This window comes from Pseudophryne corroboree, chromosome 11 (assembly GCF_028390025.1).
Source record: "Pseudophryne corroboree isolate aPseCor3 chromosome 11, aPseCor3.hap2, whole genome shotgun sequence".
Taxonomy (NCBI): domain Eukaryota; kingdom Metazoa; phylum Chordata; class Amphibia; order Anura; family Myobatrachidae; genus Pseudophryne; species Pseudophryne corroboree.
The window spans coordinates 81,405,183-81,418,424 of record NC_086454.1 but is presented as its reverse complement, the minus strand read 5'-3'; the positions used below and the strand labels follow the sequence as shown (position 1 = coordinate 81,418,424).

General features: G+C 42.2%; 1 protein-coding gene across 5 annotated transcripts in view; it reads left to right on the top strand.

Annotated features, from left to right (window-relative positions):
* WT1 (WT1 transcription factor) overlaps positions 1-10,922 on the top strand; it is a 69,259-nt gene extending 58,337 nt beyond the window's left edge. For 4 of the 5 annotated variants that reach the window (XM_063944466.1, XM_063944464.1, XM_063944467.1 and 1 more), the window contains 4 exons: positions 421-571; positions 2,962-3,051; positions 3,974-4,066; positions 6,417-10,922. In XM_063944466.1, coding sequence (XP_063800536.1) covers positions 421-571; positions 2,962-3,051; positions 3,974-4,066; positions 6,417-6,538 — 456 coding nt within the window. In that variant the 3' untranslated portion in view covers positions 6,539-10,922. The remainder of the gene's footprint in view (positions 1-420; positions 572-2,961; positions 3,052-3,973; positions 4,067-6,416) is intronic. The other variant, XM_063944465.1, reaches the window with a different exon arrangement.
* Positions 10,923-13,242: the final 2,320 nt, after the last annotated feature.

Below are 13,242 nucleotides of genomic sequence, written 5' to 3'. Positions count from 1 at the left end.
CGTCAATTCCGGGACCTTCATTTCAGCAATCATCGCACAGAAAAGTAACTACAGGGCTGGTCTTGTTTTGCCCAAAATGTTTTTGTACCGCTCGGCTGCACAGGCGTTCACACTCTTGCAAAGCGAAAATACACTCCCCCGTGGGCGGCGACTATGCGTTTGCACGGCTGCTAAAAGTAGCTAGCGAGCGATCAACTCGGAATGAGGGCATAAGTCACCTGTGGCCAAGCATGGATATCCTTAAAACCTGGACTGCTGGGGTGCCTTAAGCACTGCGTCTGTGTTACTACCAGCAATGGAATGACTATTTACCCTTGTTCTCTGTTAATGGATAGACACCAATTACTGTCACTGTGTTAAATGATGATTTTGTATATAATTCAACAACAAGCATTTATACATATATTTATATTCTCGTAGGATGTCAGACGTGTTCCTGGAGTGACCCCAGCTATCGTCAGGTCAGCAGCAGAAACCAATGAGAAGCGGCCTTTCATGTGTGCATACCCTGGATGTAACAAGAGATACTTTAAGCTGTCCCACCTGCAGATGCACAGTAGAAAGCACACAGGTAGCACAATATTTCTAATATAGGGAGTAATTCCAAGTTGATCGCAGCAGGATTTTTTTTTAGCAGTTGGGCAAAACCATGGGCACTGCAGGGGAGGCAGATATAACATGTGCAGAGAGAGTTAGATTTGGGTGGGTTATTTTGTTTCTGTGCAGGGTAAATACTGGCTGCTTTATTTTTACACTGCAATTTAGATTGCAGATTGAACTCACCACACCCAAATCTATCTCTCTCTGCACATGTTATATCTGCCCCCCTGCAGTGCACATGGTTTTGCCCAACTGCTAAAAAATTTCCTGCTGCGATCAACTTGGAATTACCCCCCATACTACAGCCCGGGTCTATGGTGTTTAAAAGGGATCCGGTCTGAAGTGTCTAGGTCGACAATGTTTAGGTCGACCACTATAGGTCGACAGTCACTAGGTCGACATGGATGGAAGGTCGATAGTGTTTCTAGGTCGACATGTGCTAGGTCGACAGGTCTAAAGGTCGACATGAGTTTGTCACATTTTTTTTTTTTCATACTTAACGATCCACGTGGACTACGATTGGAACGGTAAAGTGTGCCGAGCGAAGCGGTTGCGGAGCGAAGGCACCATGCCCGAAGCATGGCGAGCGAAGCGAGCCATGCGAGGGGACGCGGTGCACTAATTTGGGATCCCGGTCACTCTACGAAGAAAACGACACACAAAAAATAAAAAAATCCTCATGTCGACCTTTAGACCTGTCGACCTAGCACATGTCGACCTAGAAACCCTGTCGACCTTCCATCCATGTCGACCTAGTGACTGTCGACCTATAGTGGTCGACCTAAACATTGTCGACCTAGACACTGTCGATTTGATGAACCACACCCGTTTAAAATCACATTGATATGTTCATATACAGGATGTGTGTAGTTCATCCATTGGGGCATCTTATGTTGTGGAGAGATACAGAGATGTACATTTTATGTAATAGCCCATTAAAATCAGATTACTGAGGTGGTCTTTACATGATCACTGCTCGTTCATAGTAAGCATAATTATTGTGCAGATCACAAAAATAAGAGATTAAGGGGTATATTTACTAATGTTCAATTTAGTTTTTTGGGTGATTTTACATTAAATTTTTTTTCAATAAAGCTTTATTGAAACACAGAGTTTGCACAATAAGTAACACATCTGCATATCGCAGTACGCAGTAATAAGTCAATCAAATGTATGTAAGGAGTACAAAAAATTGTAAATGATTTTGCATTCAATTTTGCATTTGGAGATTTACTAAAGGCAAAATCGAATGTAAAATCCAATTTAAAACCAAATCTCACTCAAAAGCGAATATCAGCAAAACAGCGGTGCTTTTACATAGACAAATATAGGATCCCCTGTTTTACGAACACTCCAATTGAAAATTGCACACAAATCGAACACAAAATGTAACTACAAATCCCCAAAATAATAGATTACTAGCAGACAGGCGATTTTAGCTTCTATACAACATTCTATTGGTTGGAAATTAATTGTGATGCCTATAAAAGTAGAGATGATGGGCGCTATGCCATTGCCTTTGCAATTAAGCGCATGCGCCAAGATATAATAGCGATGCCACTTGCAGCGCTTACCTTTACGCAGAGTGATTGACAGTAAGGCACCGTTTTGTGGGCATTGATGCTGGAGTGGTGTCAAAAACGCAGACGCGTCGCTATCATTTTTGGGGTGTGTTGCTGCGTGCGCCTGCATATCCGTACTCAAGCAGCGTGCGTCTGGCATCTCTGTCCAGGCTGCCATGCTGCGTGGCAGTTGATTTAATTGTGCCGCTGATTATCGAAGTGTGTGCGCGCTAGGAATGTGTACGCAGTTGCTCCACCTTTGCACAATTTTGCACAATGTCAACATGCACAATCGCCATAGCGTCTCCCTATGAATCAGGCCAGCTCTTTGTGACATGATTTTAGATGTTTTTATCAATGTTAAAATAAATCCAGGATTTGTGCATTTCTCTAATAATAAGCATCCCAAACATGTGGTTCACTATGGTTGTAGGAATTATGGGCCTCATTCAGAGATGGATGCAGTGCACATTGCTCCTGCGTCTTTGGATTCCCCGCCCCCAAACGATGACAGGCTGCGGCTTGGGGGGCACTGCACGCGACGATGCTGGACCCATACTGCATATGCACAGAACAGATTCTGTGAAGCGCAGATGCCCCACCATGTATGAAAAGCAAAATTGAAGGAACCACAGCGGCTTCTTGCATCTGATACCTAACACAAAATCACTTGTCAAAATCGAACATCTAATTAGATTTTGAAATCGATTCCAAAATCGAATCTTAGTACATTTGATGAGTTTCTCGCATCCCAGGATCATTCATTAAACACAAGCTATTATACATCTTGTCTCCTAAGGTGAGAAACCATATCAGTGTGACTTCAAAGACTGTGAGAGGAGATTTTCTCGTTCCGATCAACTGAAAAGGCACCAAAGACGACACACAGGTTTGTAAAATTACATATACACACACTAGTGGGTACAGAGCAGCATAAGGCAGGGGGATGTATCAAACCTTGGGGGTAATTCAGATCTGATCGCAGCAGCAAATTTGTTATCTAATGGGCAAAACCATTTGCACTGCAGGGGGGCGAGCAGATATAACACGTGCAGAGAAATTTAGATTTGGGTTATATTGTTTCTGTGCAGGGTAAATACTGGCTGCCTTTTTTTTTACACTGCAATTTAGATTTCAGTTTGAACACACCCCACCCAAATCTAACTCTCTCTGCACATGTTATATCTGCCCCACCTGCAGTGCAACTTGGTTTTGCCCATTAGCTAACAAATTTTCGATCAGATCTGAATTAGGCCCCTTGTAAAGTGGACAAGTGGAGTTGTTGCCTATAGCAATCAATCAGATTCTAGATTTCATTTTATAGAACATATTTCATAAATGATAACTTGAAGATGACTAGTTGCTACAGGCAACTTCTCCTTTATGGAAGGTTTGATATGTCCCCCGCTAAGTCTGGAAGTTTATAAAGTACATAGTATTTCCCCATAGTAATGCCCCCATGTGTACAGTATGCCCCAGAATAGTGCCCCAGCCCCAGCTCATGATAATTCCCATAGGAGAGTCCCCAGTTTACAGTACAGTATGTACATCTCCCTCTTCTGCGTTATCTCCAAACCTCAGTGTGTCCTTCCTGTTCCCCGTTTTTACCTGGCTTTTCAGCTGGCCGCACCTCTCTCCGTCTCTGTATGTGACACATGCAGAGAAATGGCTTTGAGCACATATAACATTCGGTCGTTACACCTCTTCTATCCATTTTACTGCAGGTCTGTTGGTCATAGAACTGGACCAGAAATACACATAGTATACTATAAAGCCTCTTTAGAAACTGTCTTTTTGTTTCATGTTCTCAGGCGTTAAGCCCTTCCAGTGTAAAACATGTGAGAGAAAGTTCTCCAGGTCTGACCACCTGAAGACACACACCAGGACTCATACAGGTAAAACAAGTGCGTAAACCTTTATTCACATTTATTCGTTGATGTTTTGTCTTAGTAGTAGCATCTGCTCTATAGATCGAAATAACTTGGCTACGAAATTTGGGTTTTGCTGTTTTATTACTTAATCAAATGACTAAATCACTCTCATGTAAAAATAGTCTTGGGTATAATAATTTACCTTCTACTGAGGACCTATTTAATGGGGTTTTATTTTTAACTTTTTTTTTTTTATCCCAAGGTATTCCAAGTGGTCTAGTGTAACAAGTTTATTGTTCAAAAACACACCCAGTAGTGCAGGGCATTCAGATTCTTACTTAAAGAACTCCCACCTTAGTAAATTTACCTGTAATTCTCCCTGCAAGGATTTTTCAGGATTTTGACCGTCGGGATGCCACTACCGAGATTGCGACCGGTGGGATGGTGACCTCCGGGATCCTGACTACAGCCTGTGTATTTCAATGTGGTTTAATAGATAGAGAAGCTGCTGGTTAGTTAGGGTCTGTAGAGCATTCTTCCCCCCCACAAATCAACTTTATTTTCTTTTTTTACAAGCATTCAGATTAGGTTGATGTAAAATGTCCGCCTTTTTTTTTTTTGTCTTCTTATAGTGGGACGTTCTCCCCACTTTCCATTTGCGCATTATACAGGAAAACCATTGATCAATGTAATAAAAACCATTGAAACACATAAAAGTAATAAACACTATCCCATTAACTTTTAACTCTTATGATCCATCTGATAAATAGAGCTCACGGAGTAAGATTTAAAGTTTAAGTGAATGAAGGGGATGCTACTAACATGTCAGTATGGAAGACTGGGATGTTTTCAATCATGTGACCTGCCATTTGGACCTGCGGTCCAACATATTTAGGGGTGCTTTGTTTTTCCCGGACTAGTTGTTCAAAGTGTCCTTTGGGAGTGCACCTACAAACGTGCCATCAGGTGCACTTGTAAAAGACTATTATCCAATGGTGTAAACTTAACTGATTGGTCCGCTATGGCAGTCCAATCAGCTGAAGGCACAAACATTCAGCGTCCAGATTTCACTTTGAAACTTGTACTTTATGTATCATTTATTAACAGATTCTAATTTAGCGCAGCATATTCCATTGAGCTTTACAAGTGAAACAACAGTGATAAAACAAAACTGGGAAATAACAGACAGGCATAGAGGTAGGAAGACCCCGCTCCCAAGCTTACAACCTATAGGGAAATACACATTTATACACAAGGATAGGTGCTACCTGTTGCATAATGGTCCAGCCAGATTGGCAAGGGTCTTTTTTAATGGACTGTATGATGATATGGTCAGACAACAATGGGGGTCATTCCGAGTTGTTCGCTCGCTAGCAGATTTTAGCAGCACTGCACACGCTAGGCTGCCGCCCTCTGGGAGTGTATCTTAGCTTAGCAGAATTGCGAACGAAAGATTATCAGAATTGCGAATAGAAATTTCTTAGCAGTTTCTGAGTAGCTCGAGACTTACTCCTACATTGCGATCAGCTCAGCCCATTTCGTTCCTGGTTTGACGTCACAAACACGCCCTGCGTTCGGTCAGCCACTCCCCCGTTTCTCCAGACACTCCCGCGTTCTATTCTGGCACGCCTGCGTTTTTCCGCACACTCCCAGAAAACAGCCAGTTTCCGCCCAGAAACACCCACTTCCTGTCAATCACACTCCGATCACTTCAACGATGGAAATTCTTCGTTAGGACGTGAGTAAATCTACTAAGTTTTGTGCTAAAATACTTAGCGCATGCGCACCATGCGCATTTTTGCCTTAATCGCGCCATTGCGAAAATCATCAACGAGCGAACAACTCGGAATGACCCCCAATGTTGGCTAAGTTGCAGGAGGATATGAAAGTGAACAGAGACAAAATATGTGAGGTTTTGTGTGGAATGTACAGAAAGAATTTCAGCCATTGATGATGTGTCAGTCCTGCACACATGAAGCTTAGTGTTTCCTGATCCCCAGTATCACGAGTGGTGAGAAGGAAGGGGTTTATTGTAATGTTAGTCTTAGGTAAAGCTCTCTTATAATACACAAGATGTAGGGGTCAACTTTTGGATGGAAAAACACAAACATGGGGCAACTTTTTTATTGGCTGAAACAATATTCATGAGAACATATCAATTACTAGTTCCTAGGTACTTGACACGCTAAATGTGCTGGCAAAATTTCTGCTTGAAGTGTTTGAAAGTCAAATACAATTGAAGTAATTAGTCCATTCCAATCAGCTACATCCTTGTACTTGGCCAAATATTTTGTTTCAAAAGTGTAGTGTTAGAACTTTGTTTCAGTCATCTCAAACCACAGAGGTGTAATTCCATGGTAACTGGATATTTTCACTTTAACAGGTGAGAAGCCTTTCAGCTGCAGGTGGCCCAGCTGTCAGAAAAAGTTTGCCCGGTCAGACGAGTTAGTCCGTCATCACAACATGCATCAAAGAAATATGACCAAGCTGCAGCTCGCGCTTTAGGTGGTGGGTCAAATGCCCATTGGACTTAAACATCTACTGTATAATATATATAAAGCTTCAGGCTCGCCCAATCAGAGAGCTCCTCTGATGATAACGAAGAGATGGGATTCTGTTCAGCCGTCGTACATGAGGGATGACCTGCTTGAGAAGAAGACTGTTCATCTGTAGGACAGAATGGCTAGTAAATGATTGAGTATTTGGCATCATTATCTCTGTGTCGTGTGTAAACCCTATTTTACTTATTTAACTTGCGGGGATGTGATGCAGTCTGCAGCATGAACAACAAATATATAAAGGTAGCAGTGTTTTAGTGTTATTGTGTTGTGAGGTATCAAAGCCTCCGCTTTTCCAATGAGGAACAAAGCAATGATCCCCGTTCATAATTTTTTATTGCCGACGTTCAACTTTAACATGTAACAGTATAAGAAGAAAAGGATTATAGCACCTTAATAATGTATAAAATCTTGAAAAGCAATTAAACGTACTTTAATATGTTACATATATGGTAATTTGGGGGTGGGGTGGGGGGCTCCAACAATACTTAGTGGGAGATGTATCAGAGATTAGAGAGAGATAAAGTACCAACCAATGAGGTCCTGTCATTTTTTACAGACTGTGTTTGAAAAATGACAGAAGCTGATTGGTTGATATTTTATCTCACTCCACTTTATCTCTTTCCAAGCTTTGATACATCTCCCCCTTATTCTGCCCTTTGAACACACACAGGGATCTATTTACTAAGCCTTGAATGGAGATAAAGTGGTTGGAGATACAGTCCCAACCAACCAGCTCCTATCTGTCAATTTTCAAACACAGCCTGTGACATGACAGTTAGGAGCTGATTGGCTGGTACCTCATCTCCGTCCACTTTATCTCCATCCAAGGCTTAGTAAATAGATCCCAGTGCCTGCCTCAGCACTTGGCCTATGCACAGAGACAGCCAGAGATTGTCTATGTAGTTATTCTCTGTAGGACCAGTACCTTGGCTTTAGAACCTCTGGCCACACATGGACTAATCCGGCTGCTCTTCTGGGGGCAAATTACAGGAACACCTTTCAACTGAGCTACACACTTTTGGGCTGAGTAGTCACATGCCTTTGGGGCCAATTAGCATGTAACTGCAGTTAATAGTCATCTGTGAATGATTTACAAATGTCACAAAATGATCCATCCGTTTGGCTTGTGCACAAAATTTGGGGACCAGAACCACATCGATATCAAACCATTTTCATAATATTGGTGTCAGAAAGAGATTTGGCATGCAGGGGTCAAAAAAACATTGTGCGGTATAAATAGGTATATTCACACATATGCAGACCTGTACACATCTCAAGATGTGCCTGCATCTGCTTGTGAAGCATAGGCGCCTGCTTTGCTACATGTCGTCATCGTCCTAGAGTTCTTGCACTTACCCAATGCTGGGTGCAAAAGATACAATTCCAAAAAGGTGTATATTCATTGGTGTCTATGTCTGCATAGGATGCATTTGCGTGGACACACCCTACCTGAGCTTTGTCTACAGGAGAACACCCCTTCACAGACAACCGTCAGTTCTGCCTCAGCGGTCGTAAGTGTAGCTGAGAACAAAATGCTGAGGACATTGCAATACTTGTGTGTGGCAAGTTTTGGAGCATGCACAGATGCATTCTGGAAATCGGCGTACATTCAACTCTGCATAAGTCCCTTAATGTTATAATCAAAAAATTACACTTGTTTCTTAAGGGCAATCCAGGTCCTGATATATCAAGAATCACATTTTTTCAGCTTTAAACGAATTAATTTCAAGTTCAAGAAAGATAAATAGAAAATATATGTGGGACATAATACAAAAATAATTAATGACATATGAAATATAACACTACATCTAATAAGAATTAGGCAAATACTGGAAGGAAACCTAAATTATTACTCAGCACCTTACTGCCAAGAATCTTTCATAGGACGAGAATCACTGGCATTTTCCTAAGAGTAACTTGGAATGTCCTAAAATCCTTAGGAGAGTAGGATCCAGGGTTCATTTTCAGAATAAAATTATATACGGGTGTACGTAGGATTCCCTACTCAGAAACCCTTCAATCAAGATGGCTCCGAAAACCCCCCAACAAGAATAAAGTACATAATAGTTACTGTTTCATTATAATGTTGTCATATACATGTAGACACAGGGGGTAATTCAGACTTGATCGTAGAGGTGCTAAATTTAGCACATCTACGATGACTTTCACAGACATACTGGGGGACGCAGCCGCCGCGGCCCGCCCCTCCCCCGCATGGTCCTGCGTTGCCCGGACCGCGCCCCCAACATGGCAGCCCATCGCCGCCGTCCCGCCCCCTCCCCTCAGGCAGAGGCAATCGTTGGGCTGAGATGCCGATTGCATCTCTGCCATGCGCCGGTGCACTGCGGGCACTGCACATGCGCAGTTCAGACCTGATTGCTCACTGTGCGAAAACGCATAGCAGTGATCAGATCTGAATTAGTCTCATGGTCACCAAGTGTCTTCACCTGCAGTCACTGTGAGGAACACTACTACACTACTTAATAAGGATGTGTAGTGAAAGACAAGTAGATGCAAGATGCACACAAAAGCAACTAACATGCTAAACGATATATGCTATACCATTATATGCATTTTATTACTTTAACTTGAATAATTGACAATGTTGCATGAGTCTTTGAGAACCTCAGATGTTCTCCCCTGCCTGAAAAATTCTGCAATGGTTGGAGGCCACCTGGTTTCATGGCTACCTCTGATGGTTTTTAGTGTTGCAGTCCCGCTGATAAAAGCTGTTTATCCAGACAGCCTGACAGTGACAGCTTTTTCTGGAAGACCTATTCACAGAACATTAGGGGATGCATGTGACCCTCTCCTAAAACCAGAAACCTTGGTGAGATAACCTGAATTGCTATATATTCTACATGACATATTGAAATTTGTTTAGAAATATGCTTTGTGTATTATCCCTTTCTCTTCCAAAACTGTTGATACGACTGTTAAAAATAATGTCCTGCATTCAGTTATACCTCAGTTATTTTTGGGGAATACATTTTGATAAGTGTGTCCTCTCTCTATCTACTGATGAATCTACTGATCTTCAGTCATGGAGACATCGCTGGTTCTATTTTTCCACTTATGCAAACCTGGTCCTGAGAGGCTTGTGACACAAGACGGGCGACGTACGAAGCCTTGGAGAGAGAGAAAGTATCAACCAATCAGCTCCTAACTGCCATGTTACAGACTGTTTTTGAAACGTAGAAGCTGATTGGTCAATACTTTAACTCTCTCCACTTTATCACTCCCCAACTTAGTACATCTGCCCCAAAGGTGTGTTAAACTAAAATTTGTCTTCATGTGATCATGAGATACTAAACACATTTTAAAGTGTGGTATTAGCACTGAAAATCAAATTATTTAGGGGGAGATTTATCAAAGCTTGGAAAGAGATAACGTGGCGAGGTATGAAGTACCAACCAATCAGCTCCTGTGATTTTTCAAACACAGTCTTTAACATGACAGTTAGGAGCTGATTGGTTGGTATGTTATCTCTCTTCAAGCTTTGATAAATCTTCCCTTTATTAATTGGTGTTATTCAGAAGATTGAATCAGAATTTAACTATGACATTGGTTGCAGAGTCCATGTTTCAATCCATCCCATGTTGCCAAGAGTACATGTCTTTTAATATGTTTCACCAACCTACGTTTCATACTGGCTGGAATACATCTCTCTTTTGTAGATGACCAACTGTCATCTACATTTGCATCATCAGAATAGTAGTTACATAAAAGCTGGTGTGCTGAAGCTTCATCTTCTATATCTTAGTAGGCCCCAGTGAATGTTAGACAGTCTAGAACTCTGTAATGCAATGTAATTGGTTAATACGGTAATCATGCCATACTAGAGTGTGTCTAATTTTTATGGGGCAATATAGGAGTCCAAGATTTTGCAGTTCCAAAACTGCATAATGTGTTAGCGGGTGGGATTTTTTTTATTTTTTCTTATTGAATGGTGTATTGAAGAATTATATTTTGTAGACTTTAATTTATTTTACAGCTTCGGAATGGGCGATATGCCAATAACATGCTTGGGGACCAAACTGGCTTTCCATTTATTACATGGCACAAAATTATCTCCGGAATGTTTCAGACTTCTGTCTGGGAAGAAAATGGTAAATGTTGCTGACAATAGCAGCACAATACCCAGAGTTCTCTTGGTGAAATGTCATCCAAGTAAATGTCCATTTACTGTCATGGATTTCAGAGGGAAGTTGTCACGTTCAATTCATGGAAGCAGTTTGACATTTGTGAACAGTGTAAAGGCTTCACTGGTTTGGTGGCCAATAATTGTACATATGCTGCTTAAATGGTAATAAAATGTAATGAACATGGCGATTGTCCGTCTGTTATTTTTGTGGTTTCTTAAGGTGGAAGTACTGGAGGGGCAAATGCAAGATTTTATTAATGGGTTCCAAATTTGCCAGCCACTGAAATATTTGTATTCTCTGTATGTAGTACGTACCAACACTACATACAGAATATACCTCAAACATCTATCTATCTATCCATCCATCCATCCATCCATCCATCCATCCATCCATCCATCCATCCATCCATCCATCCATCCATCCTGCCATGGAATAGCTTACAGATATCACTGCTTTGTATGGGTGCATTGTTCTACTGGTGCACAGGACACAGCCAGGTGTTGAGCCCCAGGAACTGCATCTTCAAATAGTATCTCCAGGGCTGCAGCACTCCAGTGCCATGGCCGGTGCATAGTGTTATCCAGACAATTATGTCTGTCACAGGGAGTTTTAGAACCCATTTGCCAAAAGCTAGCTGTGGTGTCACCCCGACACCCAGGCTGTGTGCACATTACTGGCAGTATTCCTGGGGACAAATGCTTTTACACACACCCCTGCTGGGGTTTGCTTGTCGGCCATAATGACTGTAGTCTAAAGAGGGGCTTGATGGCCTTAATGACTGTAGTCTAAAGACAGGCTTGTCTGAATTAATGACTGTAGTCTAAAGAGCGGCTTGTCGGCATTAATGACTGTAGTCTAAAGAGGGGCTTGTCGGCCTAAATGACTGTAGTCTAAAGAGCGGCTTGTCGGCATTAATGACTAAAGAAGGGCTTGTCGGCATTAATGACTGTAGTCTAAAGAGGGGCTTGTCGGCATCAATGACTGTAGTCTAGAGAGCGGCTTGTCGGCATTAATGACTAAAGAGCGGCTTGTCTGCATTAATGACTGTAGTCTAAAGAGGGGCTTGTTGGCCTAAATGACTGTAGTCTAAAGAGCGGCTTGTCGGCATTAATGACTGTAGTCTAAAGAGGGGCTTGTCGGCCTAAATGACTGTAGTCTAAAGAGCGGCTTGTCGGCATTAATGACTAAAGAAGGGCTTGTAGGCATTAATGACTGTAGTCTAAAGAGGGGCTTGTCGGCATTAATGACTGTAGTCTAGAGAGCGGCTTGTCGGCATTAATGACTAAAGAGCGGCTTGTCTGCATTAATGACTGTAGTCTAAAGAGGGGCTTGTTGGCCTAAATGACTGTAGTCTAAAGAGCGGCTTGTCGGCATTAATGACTGTAGTCTAAAGAGCGGCTTGTCGGCATTAATGACTGCAGTCTAAAGAGGGGCTTGTCGGCCTTAATGACTGTAGTCTAAAGAGGGGCTTGTCGGCCATAATGACTGTAGTCTAAAGAGGTAGCTTGTCGGCCATAATGACTGCGGTCTAAAGAGGGGCTTATCGGCATTAATGACTGTAGTCTAAAGAGGGGCTTGTCAGCCTTAATTACTATAGTCTAAAGAGCGGCTTGTCGGCATTAATGACTAAAGAGCGGCTTGTCTGCATTAATGACTGTAGTCTAAAGAGCGGCTTGTCGGCATTAATGACTGTAGTCTAAAGAGGGGCTTGTCGGCCATAATGACTGTAGTCTAAAGAGGTAGCTTGTCGGCCATAATGACTGTGGTCTAAAGAGGGGCTTATCGGCATTAATGACTGTAGTCTAAAGAGGGGCTTGTCAGCCTTAATTACTATAGTCTAAAGAGCGGCTTGTCGGCATTAATGACTAAAGAGCGGCTTGTCTGCATTAATGACTGTAGTCTAAAGAGCGGCTTGTCGGCATTAATGACTAAAGAAGGGCTTGTCGGCATTAATGACTGTAGTCTAAAGAGGGGCTTGTCGGCATTAATGACTGTAGTCTAAAGAGCAGCTTGTCTGCATTAATGACTAAAGAGCGGCTTGTCTGCATTAATGAATGTAGTCTAAAGAGGGGCTTGTCGGCATAAATGACTGTAGTCTAAAGAGGGGCTTGTCGGCCATAATGACTGTAGTCTAAAGAGGGGCTTGTCGGCCATAATGACTGTGGTCTAAAGAGGGGCTTATCGGCATTAATGACTGTAGTCTAAAGAGGGGCTTGTCAGCCTTAATGACTATAGTCTAAAGAGCGGCTTGTCGGCATTAATGACTGTAGTCTAAAGAGCGGCTTGTCGGCATTAATGACTAAAGAAGGGCTTGTAGGCATTAATGACTGTAGTCTAAAGAGGGGCTTGTCGGCATTAATGACTGTAGTCTAGAGAGCGGCTTGTCGGCATTAATGACTAAAGAGCGGCTTGTCTGCATTAATGACTGTAGTCTAAAGAGGGGCTTGTTGGCCTAAATGACTGTAGTCTAAAGAGCGGCTTGTCGGCATTAATGACTGTAGTC